The sequence below is a fragment of the Pararge aegeria genome, chromosome 3 (assembly GCF_905163445.1).
Source record: "Pararge aegeria chromosome 3, ilParAegt1.1, whole genome shotgun sequence".
NCBI classification, from domain to species: domain Eukaryota; kingdom Metazoa; phylum Arthropoda; class Insecta; order Lepidoptera; family Nymphalidae; genus Pararge; species Pararge aegeria.
This window is the reverse complement of record NC_053182.1, coordinates 15,515,924-15,535,906: the sequence shown is the minus strand read 5'-3', so window position 1 is coordinate 15,535,906 and position 19,983 is coordinate 15,515,924. Positions and strand designations below refer to the sequence as shown.

Here is a 19,983-nt window from a genome sequence, read left to right as displayed (position 1 = left end):
AAGAGATATTAATTACTCAGGAAACCTATAAGCTATAAATAAAAACGAGCGATGCAACTCCCGCTTGCTAGTTTCAATTTTAATATTTTATGTTCACCTCAAAAAATCTGCCGTAACAAATTAATAATTGAAAATTAAACTGACGATTCCCGCCAACAATACTCGGCGGCCATATTGCGCCGCGTCACCTCAGTGTTGCCAGGCGTAATAATTATTAATTTGCAGCGACACTCGCGCCACTCGCGGTTGTCATTAGTGACACCTCGCGCCAATTAGGAGGCTCAGAGTGTTTGATGCTCGGTTTTTATTTAACACCAGCAATTATTGAATGACTTGATGCGTTGTCACTAGTGGTTTTCATTTGTGCAGAGGTGTTGAGATTTTAATTTTTTTAAAACTGCCTATTTTTTCATTGCTCTTAATTTGTACCTGTAATGATGATTAATACGTGGAGGGTAATTTTTTTTTCTTTCGTAAAAAACAGTTATAATCTGTGGATATGAATTCGCGAAGATTTTAGTTTTTACTAAAAAATATACCTAACCTAAAGGATATTTTTAAAGGTTGCAAGCAGTAAATGTATTTCGGACAGTAGGATAATATTATGTTTTGCATATTTACCTATTGGATACCTACGAAGTTAATTTAAACTTTAGTGGATTAAGTTCCTTCGTATTATTCCTACCTCTTATTATTGTACTTAAAAATAATTATCATTAAATAATTGAAATTATACATAACTAGCCATCTTAATGTAAATGTTTTATCAATAAGCTATAAAAATGTGCATAAAGTTTTTTTTTAATGTATTTAACTGTAAGTACAATACATACAATATATAAAGGTAATTAACATTTAAGATAAAAATATGTGTTCATGATAAAAAAAATAAACAACTTTAATTAAAAAATAATGATCAAACACATGTTTTATTTCCCTTATTCCTTTTGATACCAAACAATTTAACAAGATATAATGCAGTGCCATATAGGGGGCACGATGGAAAAAGAGAGCGTCACGCCGTTTTCCGTGTCGGCATACAAGTCCATTTTAATGCCATATGTTTATACATCTATATATTTAAAAGAGAAAGTGTGTGTAAATGTTCCGCATAGGCTCCGAAACTCTTATATATATATAGAAATTTATGATCGTTCATCCATCGATCCCAGTTATTATCAATTCATCGCATAAAAATATCATAGCTGACGGACCAAGAAGATCGCTCACCTAATGTTAAGTGGAAAACAATTGCCTTTATACAGGGCAACACTGAGCAGGGCATTTTTATAGTCTTCTATATTTATACTCTATATTTGCACTCCACAACAAGTTAAGAAAAATAAAGACAAAGACAGACAAAGTTGTAGAATAACGACAACGACGACACTTCAACGGATGGATTTGCTTCCGTTGTACGGAGGGCCGTTGATACGGCTCCCCACTCGAGCTCAGGCGAGCCTACTCCAAAAGCTTAGCAGACCATCCAGGTCTCCGAGGGATCCAGGAAGCTAAGCTAAGCTAAGCTGCTAAAGCTAAGGAGCAAACCACACACACACACATACAAATACACACACACACACACGCACGCGCACACACACACACACACACCACACACACACACACACATAAATTATAAGTTACAAGAGATATAAAACAATGGCTTTATATTGTGAAGTTATCATTAATTAACAAGGTTTAAAAAAATACAAAACTGTAAGAATCAAATTTCATTGTAAGAATCATTAAAAAAACCTTATTTCATTTCATTGGACATCATATTTATTCCAGTTATTCTGATTTATAAACCACACTACTGAAACGAATTTGATGATGAAATTCCTACGGAGCTAAACTGATAGTAACCTCTTTCAAATAAGTGGTGAATTACAGAGAACCTGAATCTGAATTAATAAATAGACCATGATTTTTGAAATTTAATCCAAATTATATCGATTTGGATTTCCTAAAGATTTCGTAACTCAAAAAATATAATTTTTGAAAAAAGTCAATTGAAATAATTTTATTTAAAAAAAATAAAGCTTTTATACTTTACATAACTAGTGTTGTTATTGACGGGTTTTAAACACCAAGAAGAAGTCGTTTTGGAAAAAAAACCTTTTAATTTGGCATAAAACTTAACAAAAACTGACATTACATTGACAGAAGCACATTTAATGCTATAAGTTTATTTGAAATCGTATCAAACCGCATCGGAGTAACATGGTAAGTCAAAATTTAAGATCCCATTATCTGAGAGGAAGGGCTGCTATAGGCTTGATGACCTAACGAAAAAAAATATAAAGGCAGTACCTCCATTTTCTTTTCTTGTCTTAGGTTAAACGTTAACAATACTTATATTCTTGAGTTTTTAGTGTTAAATAAAAACGATAATTTTTTTTTAAATAGGTACCCACCTACTTGATTCCGATTTTTCTTTCAAAACATACCTACTATGTACCTATATGTTAAGCTTTTTATATATAATAAAAACATTTTTACCGTTATGCGATAGTGTGAAATGAAGTGGGTAACCAGTAATTAGTTTAACATATGTTTTATTTCTAACGTAAAAAAAATATGTTGGAATAAAAGGTATTTTAAATTAGGAGCTCAAATTTCAAATTGGAACAAATATCCAGCCACAAAAAGCAAAACCCCTAAAACAAATATCAATTACTGGAATTCGAAAACAATAACTAAATACCTATAGCCATAAATGTTTGCTGCCACTTGGGTACCTGTTACCTACTTTTACGATGTCAGTATATTTACGGCATCAGATCTGAGGAGTCTACCTGAGTGGTCTTATCTACGCCTTGTTTAAGGCTTGGGTAAGTAACATGTCCCGTTAGTTGAGACAATTAGGATCAACTTGTTGAAGAAGATAAGTATTTACCTAGATAATTGACAAGAATATTGCAAGACCTGATGTTAACCAACTTTAGGTATAAACCACGTAAGTATAGGTATTTTTTTTAGGTTTCATTCGCCTAAAAATAAAAATTCCCCATCTAAAGGTTATCTAAAGAGTGCGTACTAACGTGACGTCACGTTGACCGGCCGATTGGCGCAGTGGGCAGCGATCCTGCCTTCCGAGTCCAAGGGGTTGGGTTCGATTCCCACAACTGAAAAATGTTTGTGTGATGAACATGAATATTTTTCAGTGTCTGGGCTTTATAATGATGATGTCCTCCATGACGTATCCGTCAACGGCGACACCTTGGCTTTATCGTCTCGAGTGTGCACGGATATGACTAGCGTAGCCAAATTTAGTTTTAAAGATTCGATTGCACGACCCGTAAAGTGTAATTATACCTAATATACGGGTAAACATCCAGATATAAAAACTGTATGCAGCTTTCTAACACAAGCTTCGCTTACTTTGAGGCCAGATGGCGATGTGTGTATTGTCGTTATATATATTATATTATTAATGTATATTATTCATAAAAATATTCATCAGTCATATTACTTCCCATACCAAAAGCTACGCTAACTTTGGGGCTAGATGGCTATGTGTTAATTGTAGGAGTATATTTATTTACTTATTAAAAAAAAACTTGGATATCCTTCTTTTTTTGTTTCTTTGTCAAACGATGGAATTGAATTATAATGAATAAATTAGTGCAAACAGGTTTTCAGTTCAGGTTTCCTCACGATGTTTTCCTTCACCGTTAAAGCAAGTGATACTTTGATTGCTTAAAACGCACATTACTTTAAAAGTTACATGTTCTTGCCTGGGAAAGGAACAAAATAAAAAAGGGATAGGAACCTAACCACTTGGACTAGACGAGCGCTTGACTGCAATTACACCTGATGGTGAGTGATGATTTTCACCGCAGAGTAAATAAGAATAAATACATAAATATACTACACACAGCCAACTAGCCCCAAAGTAACTGTACCTTGTGTTATCGGTACTTAGATGACTGATAAATATTTCTATGAATAATATACACTGAAAAACATTCTTGCTCATCACACAAACCTTTTTCAAGTAGTGGGAATCGAACCCATGGCCTTGGACTCAGAAAGCAGGGTGGCTGCAAACTGCGCCAATCGGCCGTCAATGTAGCATAATAATCAGTGGCGTGCATAAAGGGTATGCACAGGGCATGCAGATGATATAAAATGAAGAAAGTCTCCAGTACGAGTTATAAAAACTTAACGTTTGGCTTTTTCTAACTTTTACGAAGCTGGAGATATTTTTAACTCTATATTATCTGCCCGGTTATTGCATACCCTGTGTATAGAGTATGCACGCCACAGATATCAGTTTTTGAAGCGTACACAAACCAACATAACATTTTTATATCTTTATATATATATTTCTTGTGTGCGTGTGTATGTCACTGAACTCCTCCTAGACGGCTGCACCGATTTGAATTAATTTTTTGGTATACGTTTGGGTGGCACACTGGATGGTTTAGATTCACAAATTAGCCCGACAGATGGCGCTGGGGTCCGCTAGTATAGATAAAGGATATACTAATCAGTCTTAAGGCTAGATTGTAATTTTAATACTTTTGATAGGTATAATGTGGTTGGTAGGTTGGTTGGTAAATAACTACTTTATGAAAATTTATAATAAATAAACTTAAAGCTCAACTCGATCCAGACAGAATAAGCGTTGTAGGTAGATTAGAATCCGCAACATTCTGCTGAGTCAGAACATTTTTATTTGCACGACACATCTTAGACTTAGGGCTATTAATATCTAATAACAATTACGTATTAAATATAGCTTACTGCGTACCTATGTAAGTCGGATTGTGTTGTTCTGGTAAAAAAACATATTTTAAGCAGCAATAAGGCCGCCTTTGCATGTCTACATTGTCTACTGTATACCTACTCCTTACTGTTTCTTTTCCTGTATGTTATACGTGCAATAAAGTGTTTCTTCGTCATCTACCTATACTAAAATAATAAGTAATTATTGTCTTTTCTGTTTTTATAGTCCCTTTACTTATTTACTACCTAAATGGGTGTTAGCAAATGGGTTTTAACTGCCTTTCTATACCTAGTTATATCCTAAAATAGACATTATGTCGACCTAAGATTACAGATATGATGATTCCAGTTCAGAAATTATAGTAAAATTGGCCTTGTGTCGTAGTAAAATGTATTGTTTATGGGACCCACCTACATTCCTACATATAGCATATAATGCAACTATGAATGAGTGCTTAAATTGAATAGGACTCCATTGTGGATAGGAACAAAGGCATATTGTAAATGATCATCAATGACTATCTCAAATGTACTGAGACAGTATTCGTTGGCATCTCGCTGTTATTTGTGGAGGCCTTGAACTTAGATCACAGCTGTGCAAACTATAACGTCGATCCAGCTGTGTACGCCGAGGTGACGTATTAGCATTGCTAGCTGTATAAACTTATTTCACTCTAGGTAGGTAAGCATACAGAATAGTTGTCATAAAATATGTCAGATGGCACCAAAATGTAAACCAGAATTAATTACTAAAAGTAAACGAAGGTACGGGAAGGTTTTTTAATTGAAATTTCAAGTAGCGCCTTACAAAAGCGCTAGATAGCGTACGTTGTTTACAACATAAACTAAGGTCGAGAAGGTGCAACCACCGTCGGCAAACAAATTGTGATTTGCATGAGGCGGCGCGGCGCGAGGCGTACGCTCGCATCGCCACGCGATTAAAAATGCAGGGCTCGGCGGGTGGGAGGTCGCGGGGGGGCGGGGCCGCGCCAGGCCGCCATTGGCGCGCTCGGGGGCGGGCGGGGCCGGGCGCGGGCGCGGGGGTTCGCCAGGCGCCGCCGCCCGTCGCACGGCCACCTCACAACGCACGTAGCCTCCGCGCCGCACGGTACTGCGAGACGTATCCCGCGCACCGCCGCGAGTCCATGTGAGCGACCGACAGCTCTCTCGTTGTGCACGGTGAACGAAGGATCGGCAAGCTGTACGCGCCGCAGGAAGACGATATGTTGACGATGGAGACGGATCTCAAGGGCGGCAGCCTGCACGCCACGGTGCCGCCGCACCACGCGCTGCAGCACGGCTACGGCTCGCTGGGCGCGTTGGGCGGCATGATGTCGCTGCCGCAGCAGCAGTCGCTGGCGCAGCACCAGGCGCTGCAGCACCACCAGCACCAGCCGCTGCCGCAGCACCACGCGCAGCCCCCGCAGCAGCACCACCAGCCACCCAATAACAACAACAACAACTCCAGCAAGAACTCCAACGCGGAGCGGGTCAAGCGCCCGATGAACGCTTTCATGGTGTGGTCGCGCGGACAGCGCAGGAAAATGGCCTCCGATAACCCTAAAATGCACAACTCCGAAATATCTAAACGTCTCGGTGCTCAGTGGAAAGACCTCTCGGAGTCCGAGAAGCGACCGTTCATCGACGAGGCGAAGAGACTTCGGGCCGTTCACATGAAGGAACATCCAGATTACAAGTACAGACCGAGGAGGAAAACGAAGACGCTTGCAAAGAAGCAAGAGAAATATCCTCTCGGAGGTGGAGCGCTGCTGGGCGCAGGCGATGCACAGAGAACATCCGCGCCGTCAGCGCAGCAGCCTCGCGACGTTTATCAGATGACGCCCAACGGGTACATGCCCAACGGATACATGATGCATGACCCGAGCGCGTACCAGCAGCAAGCGTACGGCTACCCTCGGTACGACGTGTCGCAAATGCAGCAAGGCGGGTACGGCGGGGGCTACTACGGCGGCGGACAAGGATCTCCATACCTGCCGCAGCCGCCCTCACCTTCCGCGTACGGGCTGGGCCCGGGCTCGCCGGGCGGCTACGCACTTCCCGCCTCGTGCGCGTCACATTCACCGAGCGGCTCCTCGGCCAAATCGGAGCCAGTGTCACCCGGCCCCCCCGGCATGAAACGGGAGTACGTGTCGCACGAGCCCCCACAGCTAAAGCGCGAGTTCGGCGTGCACGGGCACGTGCCGCAATCGCACCCGCACGAACAGCTCGCGATGAAGCGCGAGTACGGGCAGCAAGACCTCAGCCACATCATCAACATGTACCACGTGCCCGACGAGCAGCGGTACGCGGCCGCAGGGGAACGTGCGATGCCGCTCATCTGAGAGTCGCCTTTCGCGTGCGACATCGACATCCCGCCGCTCTGAGCTGGCCGGGTCGCCGCGCCCCCACAGTGACTTTGTTGCGACTCGTTCGCGTAGGACAGTGATCGTTACGGCGTACATACTTCTAGGTATGTCCTTTATTTGTTTTGTAATGCCCGCGGGCCCGCGAGCCGTCGTTGTTAGTGTTGAGGACTGTTGACGGTGACGCGGCTCGCCCCGTCGGCTGATCGTTCAATTAATGTTGTTAATGATTATGTATTATATTATGATTATTGTATTTTTTTTCATGGTTAAGTTAAAATATTCTAAGTTGTGCTGTGCGAACGGACGAGAGGTTATGTGCGGACGGATGAAAGACGACGGAGTGGTCGAGGTTATTTGAATACCAAAAAAAATTTGAACGATATGTAAATATAGTGTAAACTGGATAGGAGTTTAGTTAGCCGGTAAAGCGTAGGTAGATAGCGTTAAGACGTGCCACGACGCCACTCCCGTACGCCCGTCGTTAATTGTACAAAATATTTGTTATATTGAATCAAAAGTTAAGAAAGCCTCGAAAGACTAAAATATTGTAATACAAAAATGTACAGTGAGTGTTATATAGTCAGTGGACACAAAAGTATATTGAAAGAGAAAAAGAAGTTATCAATAAACGACGCGTTAAAACTGTATTTGCTGTTTTGTTCCATAATCCCACTTGTGTAATACCCCAATTTGAATTGAATCCTAATGTAAATAATGAAGAGTACCGTCAGATATATATATATAAAAATATAGGTACCTGACTTTATCTATGAATAATTCTACGATCGTTTTGCTGAAAGTAACATTAGCAGAGTCATCCATAGAAAAGATTTCAACGCGCTAAAGTGGAGCTTTTCATAAATTTTTTGAGTTAAGTTTCAAATGTAAAATTTAAAAAATATAAGTTTTCAATTAAAATTTAACATAAAAAAGTATGTTTTTTGTATCAAAATGTCATTAAAGAATTATTGTTTCTAAATGTTATTTCAGTTTAATTACCTGCATTTAAATATATACTTTTAGTTCTACTTCGGTATAGATAAGTAAATTATTTACTTGATACATATTTGGTTGTTTAGGTTGACACGTTAGTTAAAGTTATTTGAAAAATAAGGACAAGGAAACAGTTATCTCGTTAAGAGAACCCTTCCTTTGACCAAAAATTCATTACATTTTTATATACGGATATAGATTTTTAAAAAGATATATATAATAACACAAACTATCTCTTTGAATTCACGTTTCGTTAGCTATAGAATGGTTTTTATTAATAAGAATCTAAATTATTTTAAAACTGAATATTATTCATTCACTTCACTTGAAAATTTAGTGCGTCCCTACCGACTACTTTAGTTATATGTAGAGTATTTAATCCAAAGCTTAAATTGACATAAATTTATGACCTTAACAATAGATCTATTTATTTTGATCATAGGTTGAAGACCAAAACATAACACAGGGATATGGTATGTTACAAAATAATTGGCTTGATTAGCTCTTGAGATATAGTAGGAATAGATTAACAATTTTATTGCTAGATATCGCATTCTTATATGATATAAGACTCAAATATTTATCTATTCAAATGGTTCCATTGAAGGTATGAGGACAGAGAAAATTTTTACTTGTAGTGAGATGATGATGTGGTGTGAGGGCGTCAAAGGGTTTACCTACCTATCCAACGACACTGTTTTGATTTAATAATAATCACTTAGTAGGTAGGTATAATTCTCAATTACTGATTAATTATTTAGTCTGTACCTACCTGCATGGTATAAACGGGAAGTTTTTAAATGTATGGGTATAGGTAGATATTTTTTATTACCATCCTAAAATGCTACAAACGTTGTCAGGTAAAATTTCTCTAAGTTATTATTATCTAGGTATACCTATTTATATTTTTTTTTTCATAAATTAAATAAATAAATATACTACCACAAAACACACATCGCCATGTAGCCCCAAAGTAAGCGAAGTTTATTAAACTATACGGTACTAAAATGACAGATGAATAATTTTATGAATATTTATATAAATACTTATTATATACAAATAAACACCCAGACACTGAAAAACATAAATGTTCAAACAAACATTGACCAGTTGTGGGAATCGAACCCACAGCCTTGAGCTCAGAATGCAGGCTACTGCCCACTGAGCCAATCTGTCGTTAATTAAGTTACTCAATGCATTAGGTATAAAAACCTGGGGCTTCTATAAAGCTGTTGAGTTAGTAAAATACATAGGAAGGAAAACCGATTTGCAAATAAGATCTCAAATAATAAGAGGCAGCAGTAGGTAAAGCTAAAACAACTAGTAAAGGCGGAACTCTTTTAGCTAGTCTTCTGATACAAACTTATGTGGAGTGCCATACGTACAAATAACTTGAAGGTATTTAAGGCAATGGTGAATTTGTAAACAAGTGTGCCTCAACAGACTTCGTTATTATTTTCCATATGACAGGAGATGCCAAGTGCAAGACTTATAACTTACTTATTACTCTTCATGTTAACTGATATTATTAATGAGAAAGTATGATTGTTGGTGTGTCCTTCTTTCATAATACTATAAAGTGATAGATTGACATTTTATTCACAAAGGTATAGTCTACGCATCGGAGAACGACAAAAAGGAGGTAGTAAGAACTTTTCATAAAAAAAAAAGCACGGATCTTCAGGAGATTTAAAGCATAAGCCTTTTACTTTTACATGCGAAAATGTTTAAACTGATTACAATGAAATTTTGTATAAGGGTGTCTTAGGTCATACTTGGAATAGACAATAAGAAAAAAAACTACTAATATATAGAGCAAAAGCAAGATTGATAGTTCATCTTTGATGCATCCAATTTCACGTTTGTAACATAAATACGAATATATTTTATTACAAATAATCTCACCTTACCTTCCCGTTATTTGGAAAAGTTAAGTCCTGCATATATATAACGGGTAGAAGCAGGCTTTACTTCCGGAATTCCATTATATACAATGTAAATTTGCCATACTCTTAATTTGCAATACTCCGCGAAAAGCTGGAGAATCAGTCCGTTGTAATTTATAATTTCTTCAATCTTTATATATCACACCAAACAGATCTTCGACAATGTACTCACTAAGCACGTTTCGCTCCGACACCAGAGCATCCTTAGGCGAAGTCGCGTGCATATAGGGTATGCAGATAAAAGAAAATGAAGTAAATACTTAAAGGTAGGCTTTTTATAACTCTTACAATGCCTATTCTTACGTTTTTTATAACTGGAGATGTACGTACCTACTGGATATTTTCTTCATCTTATATTATTTGCATACCCTCTATGCACGCCACTGCTAAGGCAATTGTTAACTAATAGATTAACAAATAATAGCAAAATCAAGTCTGTATATAGTGACTCTTCCTCCTACCTGAAATACCGATTATACAGACAAAAGTCAGCCACAACTAGTTGCTCACAAAAAAGAGAACTAAATCTTCGTTTCATAACGGAATTCTCATAGCCACCTTACGCTTCATTATCAGCTCAGTCAAATATAATGAAATTAACATTAAATTCACGTACGGTATGAAAAAGCCCCATCCAAAACCGGAAAGTAGGTCAAATTAAGCTTCCAAGTTGACTATAGACCTGTACCGTGGCATGACCAGTTAAATAAAAGCTTGTAAAAAGGCACAGTCCTACAAGTACTTAAAGCCACTGCCACCTATAAAAATCTCCTAACAAAGCGAATTTGCAAATCAAATTCTCTTAAAACAAGTAGGTAGGTAAGTCAATCGCGTCGAGGAATACGCATTTCAATCAATTACTGCCAACACGCAAGGGGTGAGAATTTAATCAAGTACTGGGGAATAGTTGATAGATTCGGGCACTTTTTCGTCCCCCGGGAGACGCAATCCGGGTACGCCCTGATGTTTAAGCCGCATTAATTTAAACACTACTTTCACTTGCGCATTATGGGGTGTTTTGACTTATAGAGTGTTGACGCTGACATTTCTTTGATTTTCAAATGAAGAATTGAAGCTCATGGGATTAGTTGACCTAAATTGCAATTGCAAGCTTCATTTTCTTGCAAATATGTTTAAAAGGTAGGTAATATTTATATAGGTATATGGATTATAAAAGTACCTACGCCGTAAAGCTTAGAAGGTTTACTTAAATGATTATGTATTTATCTTTTACTTACTTTGACGTAGATGCGGGTACAGCTAGTTAGCTGTAACTGCAACTTCGTCAAAGTGTTATCCTTGTATAACTACAACGCTACTACTTTTTTTTATTCCACTACAAGTTAACCCTTGACGTGTCTCTCACCTGGTGGTAAATGATGATGCAGTCTAAGGTGGTAGCGGGCTAACTTGTTTGGGAGGATGGTAGTCATACATAATCGGTTTCTGCGCGACATCGCACCGGAACACTAATTCGCTTAGCGGCAAGTCTTTGTCGGTAGGGTAGTAACTAGCCGCGGCCAAACCCACTCACACCTTTTTAAATCAAATTTTAAATTTCCAGATTGCCCCTACCGGGAATTGAACCCGGGACCTCCTACTCAAACTCACAGTTGGTATTATTAAGTTGTTATAATCATATTTGTACAACAAGTTATTTATATGTAGTAAGTTAAAAGTTGAAAGCGATTTGAAAATAGGTCGTGTAACTTTTTAATCAATACATAATTGTAGTAAAAACAAACTAACAATTTTTATTTTAATGTATGAAGAATTTATTTATGATATACCTCCCTACATAAGCGAACTGTGTTCTTCATTATAGCGAAGTCTACAAACCAAGGGATCTCTGTAAATAACTCCAGATAACTCCAGTGGTTTCCTAATTCATATCAACGTATTCGGTAGCAAAACAAACAGACACTTCAGCATTTATAAAATTATAGTACAGTCGGAATTAAGCATTTCTAAAATACAGGGTTATTTTAAAATGTACACGATAGAGAACGTACCTTCAGAATCCCATTATAATATTATCAAGATTAATTTTTGAAAACGTTGCAATGTACGTGCATTCAACGTTTGATGTTTTAAATTTTATTTTGATTAGGTTAGGGTAGATTACTTTAAATGGAACATTTTTTAATAACGGTAACTGATAGCTCGAGCCTTAGTTTGTCTTTTACGTCTACTCGTAGGTATTCCTTTATTTTAACATGTCCTTAGTATATAATGGATGAAAGTAACACTTGCAAAATCCTGTTACTCCAAAAATTGTAAAAATGAACTTTGCTACTTTGCCCATATTATGTCAATTTCCTAATTATATGTATAGATTAACTATTGATAAACAAAAAAATTTTCGATTCGTCTTGAAATATGTATTTCATATTTCAAGACGAATCGAAAAATTTTTTTCGCCTCATTTCGGCGGCTATTTTTATTATTATAGCCTTGTTAGTTCACGGAATCAAGATATACTATTGTCGAGATAATTTAATGGAGATTAATTCCATACTTTTAAAAAATTGATTTACTGCAATAGAATTGGCAAAAAACACCAAAATAGGTCAAAAAAATTTCTTGGCCGACATGTGTGAAACCCGAAAACACTCTAACTTGTGAAAAAATACATTATTTGAGTTATTTTTTTTTTTTTTTAATTCTATTCGACGATTGTGGGTCACTGAATGCGAATGATTAATTAATTCAGTGTAGTTTAATTGCAATTAATAAAAAACGAAAACTGCAAGACTGTATATCTATATTTATCCATGTAAAATTAACATGGATGGTGATATATCTATATCTATAGATATTATGTACATTTTATTCCACCAGGGGCGCCTGTGCACACTTTCACTTTTTTCAGCTGTTTTAAAATTTTTTTTTTTTTTTTTTTCAATATTTGATAATTAAATGAGCATTATGAGTCGTGCATTTTTGGATGTTCCAAATTTTTTTTTAAACTCTTTTGCAAACGAAATAAAATAAAAATATTAAATTTAATTAAAACTAAATTAAAAGGGTATATAATAATATAAGGACACTGCTTTCTTTTTACAATCAGAAGGATTTAGGCCGTAATCCACCACGCTGGCCCAGTATTGGACGTGGCGTATTGGACTCCACACGCCTTTGAGAACAATAGACAATAGGCCTGCAGGTTCTCTATGATGTTTTTCTTCACCCTTGAAGCTAATTATTTTTTAATTGCATAGAACACGTACACACATACACATAACTTAGAAAAGTTAGTTGTGCGTGCTGGGACTCGAACTCGGTCCCTCTAAAGTCCTTACCAGTAGTCCTACAATTGTATTATTATAATAAAGCCTTTATTACGACAGTTTTTTTTTTTTTTACAATTTACACTAATATTAACGACTCTGGTGAGTCTAAAGACACCGACAACTTAGTCTGTTTGCCCAACGTTGGCAAAGGCCTCCCCCATTCTTATCCACTGTTTTCTGTTTAAAGCTTTCCTAGTCTATGTTTTCCCTGCTACTGCTATCAATTCGTCTTTTCACCCTCGATTCCTTTTTCTATTTTTTGGGTACCTAAATAAAATATGTTTGTTCCAGTTCTCGATTCCTCTTACTATATGCCCCGTCCCACTTAAGTTCCACACTTGAGTTTTTTTTTATTCTAATTGTAACATCTATTTTTGAAAGTTCTCTGATGGTTTTGTTACATATTCTGTCTGATTTCTTAATATTCAACAATTGTATTATTATTGAAATATAAATATCGCCTAGATACTTACTGATTAAACTTGCTTTCGAATGGTAAAATAATTATTGAATCAGTTTTCAAACAAACAAATCTCACCCCTTTTAATATAAGTATAGATTAGTTAAAAAAGTTCTTTGCAATATCTTAAGACAAAATGCCAAGGTGACATGCATTTACGAGTAACCGCAATAATCACGGCGAACCGTGAGAGACAATGGAAGGTACTCGTGGGAACCGTGATTGCCACCCCTTGGTTCGATTCCCGTTCGAGGCGGCCGACACCGTGACGGTGGGGTGCGAAGTGTGCGGCCGCCCTTACATCCGGAGTTATTAATCTATTTTGTATTTCGCTCACAGGTCGTCACTATATTCTGCATTATAAGGAATTTATGTTATTCTTCAGATCTTTTATCTTCTGAAGAGACATTTAATAATCTACGAAATTTTAAATAAAGTTACAATACGTTTTTAAATTTTAAGTAATTAACACGTTCTAAAAAGTATCAAATTATGGTAATTACAAATACATCCAGATTGTGTGTCTATATTTAGATACCTAAAGATTCAAACTAGGTTCTGTGTGAGGAATTTAGCAAGATCTACCATCAACTAATACATGAGGCTTTTAATGACCGCTTTAACTAAGTTTATATAAAGGGTAGGTATGGTATGGGACGTCTCGAAATAAAAATAATTTAATGTATCATAATAATTGCTTTATTAAGTAAAGGGACAAGGTATAAGTGTAAAAGTAAGATCAGTGCTATGGCCGCCATTACAACCTAGTTTCGTTTATAATTTGTTTATATACAATATTTTATGTTTATAATAATAAGCAATTTTTATTATTATTATTATTCTTAAATTAAATAAGATTAATAAGTTTAGGACATTGATTTAATATGTTAATATCGTAAGTGAGTATAATACTATGTAACATACTCTTGCAATTTAAAATTAATAAGTATCTATGAGGCAAAATAAATAATGCGGGGAAACCTGCAGCGCTCGCAACTAGTATACATCTTAAACCTATACCTATAAAACACTACCATAACTGACTGAAAACGCACAACATAAACTGCAGGGCTAGCAAAGGCAGGAGACAAAAATTATATCCCCTGACAGGGGATATATATATAGTAAAATATATAATATCTATATTATATATATTATTATGTAGTTATTCATTTCACTTGCGCGCCAATGCTCTGAAAGTTGACAAAGCAGTGGGAGAAGATACATTTTTATCCCTTCCCCGGGAATATAATTGTCTCCTGTCCATGCCAGCAGGGCTTGTTGATATAGGGATTTGAATTATGGACTAGAAGGAATGTTCGAAAATCCTAACCCGTATCTAGACCTGGAAACGGAGAATAAATATTTGTCATGTGGTTCTATTATTTAAAAACATAGAGCCATGTACCGTTGCTGATTTTTTTTACATCAAAACTTTTGAAGTTAAATTACATATGCCTTTTTTATGTGAATTAATGAATTAGTGGAATAACAGTTTCTCGAAACGTTATCTCTTTGTCATGTACATCAAGACTGGTTTAGCAGTTGTGACAAAAATAGCTTAAAAACATAAAACAATTATAAAATATGTTTGTAAATCCCGCGTTTATTTTTACAGAATAAGAAGTAGCATATCCGACTTAAGATTAGGGTGTATGTAGTCCTGCTAACTAACGTGACTTCAAAATCGATAGGTAGGTAACCTATCGATGTTGGAGTCGGACCAAAATAAATTGTCAGATATCGGGTATTCGGAAAATATAAGTTCAGTACACTTGTTAGGAATCTATGAGAACAAGGAATTTTCAAAGCCTACGATACAAGCAATTTAAGCTCTGGTATAGTATCTAACACTAGCATTATATGGTTAAAATAGTTGTAAACCACCAACCCGCAATTACGGTTTCTAAATCCCCGTAGTAAATCAATATTCTGATGACGGTGACGCGAAAACGCAGCAGAAATAGACTGCGTCCATCAAAAAAAAATATCACGATATTTAATAGAGAATTTGTGTTTTGGAGGCTGTGCGTGCTTTTGTAGATATATCGCATTACATCATTGCCGGGTTGCCGGTAAGATCCCATATACATCTGCTTGCCTAACACCGTATATCCGCCGCACATTTCACATTTTTTTTAACGCAAAGCAATTCCAAAACTCCGAAGCCAACATGGGTGCAAACATGTAAACTTGTCACGTAATTCCTATCTCAAACATCGCTGTTTGTTTTTGAGATTGACACCGGACCGCCCCCGGCGGTGAGCCCTTTTGTTTTTCTATAGTTGTCAATATTTGGTCTCATTTGTCATTACATGTTTTTACATGTTATGTTGTTAGAGAGCGATCCGTCAACACTTAAGAAATTGCATAAATAACGAACAATAGATGAAAACAAAGCAAAAAAAGTTACCACAAAATAATACGTAAAAGTAATAACTATTAGCACATTTAAGTATTTTTCATTAAGAGTTATATAAAAATAACTAAAATAATAACCTAAACTAAAAGTGCCAAGAATACTGACTGCATTTCTGCACGGACCAGCCAGGTTTTTGCGCGGAAAATGGTCATGACAACTAGATAATTGGTCAGTAAGTACATGTTGATTTTTTTATTTTATTTATACTCTTAATTGCAGTACTTCAAAGTTGAACAAGTGTATAGAATCCCGTATATGTAGGTAGGATACAAGAGGTGGCAAGATAATTTAAAATGCCTTTTTAGATAAATTCCTATTAAATCCGCAAAATTCTGGAATTCATGTACCAACTCAAATGATGATAAACATGTAACTATTCCAATTTTAAAGATGTTAAAGAAACAGGGACAAAGAACGGCCTATTAAAACAACATAAGTAGTAGGTAGGTACATATAGTATGTACTTACTACACAATTGTTAAAGATCTGACTGTTGCGTCATCTTACGACCCAAATAATAAGTGGATTTTTTACAATTTAGTATTTTTGTTGATTTGTTGTCAACGACAAAAACGGTTCTCCAACTTGTACCTATGTTTGTTTTAAAATAATATTTAGAAATAATACACCTATTCATAGTACTTTCATTGAAGTATTTTGTTTTTAAATAATAAATTTTCGTGTGCTTAGATAGTTAAAAGACTAATATCCTTTTGGAAATACATAGTCAGTAATTTTAAATATTACCTTTTTTAAAAATAATATAATATATTATTATAAGCACAGAATAATACTAGGTATTAGATTTTGAACCTTATCTATTTATTTTTATCGCTTAAAATTAGGATCGCTAAACATAAAATAAAAAGATTTTAATGTTTTATTTTTTATGATGAACTTAGCACATTATGGAACTCTTCAATTACAAATAAGAAAAAGAATGTAAACCTACGATTTAATCATTTGTGTACTTTTGAAAGTAGGTAGGAACTTTATGGTTAACCTCTTAGCGTTTTTTATGAACAATAACTAATAAATAATGTAGCTCTAAAGGACCAAGATTATTAGTACATTCACAAAAGCCCTTAAAAACGATTTCACTGCTATGCGCCTGAGATATTCCGTAGAGTATTTTAGTATCAGGCACGGTTATAAACTTTAACTCCATTCCCACACATTGGTGTTTGTTTTAAATATTGACACTAGACCGCCCCTAGCGTCGGCACTTTTGGTCTCATGGGTGTCAATATTTGGTCTCATTTGTCACTAAGAGTTTTTGAGCAGTGATTCGTCGACGCCGGCGAAAAGTGGGTGGCAACGTGTGGGATGTATGACAGTTTGTTAGAAAAAAGCATGAACAATAGATGAGCTTTGTTTCTGTATCTCAAGCGTATAAGTAGGCCGACTAAAATTGAAACCATAAAGCTATTGGTTTTTTTACTACTATAAAAAAATGTAGGTAGGTACTCATACGGTCACTTGCACCGATTTTATTGTAGTAATGTGGGAATTAGAAGATTTGGCCTCAGCTAGTTATCACCCTTCCGTCAAAGGCGTGCTGCCAAACGATTTAGTGTATCGACAATGCCTCGTAGAAATTGATTATTGTAATGTACATATTTATAATAGAACTGCCATAGATTTGAAGGCTGACTGGCGCAGTGGGTAGCGACCCTGCCTTCTGAGTCCCAGGCTGTGGGTTCGATTCCGAACACTGGAAAATATTTGTGTGATGAACATGAGTGTTTTCAGTGGCTGTGTGTTTATATATATAAGTACGCTTACTTTGGAGCCGAATGACGATGAGTGTATTGTCGAAGTATGTTTATTTATTTATTTAAACACCCCCCTCACCCTACATCAGGTAAATAAATAAAACGAATAGGTACACTTGTAAAAAATAACTTATTAAATAATATTTTTATACCAAGGCAAGATATGTGTTTACACTTTTATACGACATGATTGCTTCTATCTTGAATGGAAAGCGCACATCGGAGATAACGGAGCATAAAAAAATTGTATCTATTTGCATTTAGTATTTTTAAAATATGGTTAGTTAGTTCATGACTTTTGATGTTTTCGGTTTTGGGACAAAATTTTGTGTTTCTACATTTTGGTATGTTACTTATTTTTTAAATAGTGACACAGTAAAGGCACATTTTCTCCTCGGAACCAAACGGTTAGGCGATAATTCGTAAGTTAGGTACCTGGAGGACGTAGCGAGTACCGTTACGGCAACTAACGATTCCGAGAAGGTCAAGCGCAAAGCTAAATTCCATTTATATTTTTTGCCTCGCCTCCGCCTCGGCACATTGCTTTTACAAGGCTGAAGATTTTTTCTCAGTAAAACAGGGTGGTTACCATATTTCTTAGTACATAGGAACTTACCTACCTTAAATAAAAAAAAATATCACTTACTGTTATTTACTGAAATAGGTAAGATCCAATTGATTTTACTCTTTCTACGCTACTTGTAAGTCTCGTCTGTAATCGTTTCTTTAATAATTTAAGATACTTAGGCTATATTTTTTATATATCTCATACTATAGGTATACTTAATAGATATAGGTATCTGCTTTTCGTTAGTTGTATATTGTCTCATCATCATCATCAATTCTAGCCATTGTCATCACTACCTTACAAAGTTCTTTCGTAGAGGGAGTTCCAAACTCCACGATCCTGAGCCGCTTGTTTCCAGCTGCTCCCAGTGACTCGCTTGATGTCGTCTGTCCACCTCGTTGGGGGCAGACCTACGTTTACCGGTGCGGGTTCGCCATTCCAGAACCTTAAGACCCCTTTACTTCAGCTTCTCGACTCGCTGAGCTATGACGGCAACTCAATATCTTCTACTGATCTCCTCATTTCTTGATCACGTAGAAATACTCCTAGCATAGCTCTCTATTTCTCCATGTTTGTCAAAAAAATGCTTTCACTCCTGAAGATAGCTTTCCAAGAATGTTGTGGGATAACTCACTCTGTATTCTATATTAAGCAACTTTCCAAATCTTTAAGGTCATCCATACAGCGGGCTGGCGGTTTTTGTACACTGCGCTTAAATAAGTACTGAAAAGCGTTCTAAACTCTAGATCACTTACACACCAACGGCCATCAGCTTTGGGACATATATGGCCTGCCCACTGCCACTCTAGCTTGTATTTGAGCTATGTGATTTGTATTGTGATTTTATCCTTAAACACTCAACATAGACCGCTGCATAGCACGCTGGGTGAATAAGAGCTCGTGGACCAACTGTCAATATTGCCTTTTTCATTCTATACCTTCGTACTATCTCAGGCATATATATGATGCTTTTATGCCCGTTTTCACTAAATCTAGGAATGGGCTTAATCGAATGCCTAGTAATTTAATTGATGCCTAGAGAAAAAAACGGTTTAAAGTTAAAGCCGTTTAAAGTTACGACACCGGCTAAAGTTCGGCGGTTCGTAAAGTTTGGAGAACTCGTAAACTGACATTTGACAGATGAAAATACAAATTAGTTTTTTTTAATAACTTTAAATCCATACTATAAATTAAAAAGAAAAAAATAAAAGTAATGTTCATAATCAAGAGGTGGGCTGACATTTTTAAACGAGTTTCAGGGAGACGTTGAAATAAGCGGAATAAGACGGTGTTCTTTAAAACCTCTTTCAGAATGTCCAACACTAACTCGTTCTAAAAAAATAGTAGGTAATATGATGTTAGTATTTTTGGCATAGAGTTAGTTGACAGAATGGAGAGTACCTAACGTATGCTACTTATATAACTG

General features: G+C 36.3%; 1 protein-coding gene across 1 annotated transcript; it reads left to right on the top strand.

Moving 5' to 3' along the window:
* The first annotated feature begins 5,819 nt into the window (after positions 1-5,819).
* LOC120636697 (transcription factor Sox-21-B) lies at positions 5,820-7,747 on the top strand. The gene has a single exon (XM_039908286.1). It carries the CDS (start codon positions 5,958-5,960, stop codon positions 7,074-7,076), a length of 1,119 nt encoding a protein of 372 aa, XP_039764220.1. The 5' UTR covers positions 5,820-5,957; the 3' UTR covers positions 7,077-7,747.
* The last annotated feature ends 12,236 nt before the right edge of the window (positions 7,748-19,983 follow it).

What these genes read in the sequence shown, in the direction of transcription:
- LOC120636697 (XM_039908286.1), top strand. Translation starts at nt 5,958, where the DNA reads ATGTTGACGATGGAGACGGATCTCAAGGGCGGCAGCCTGCACGCCACG.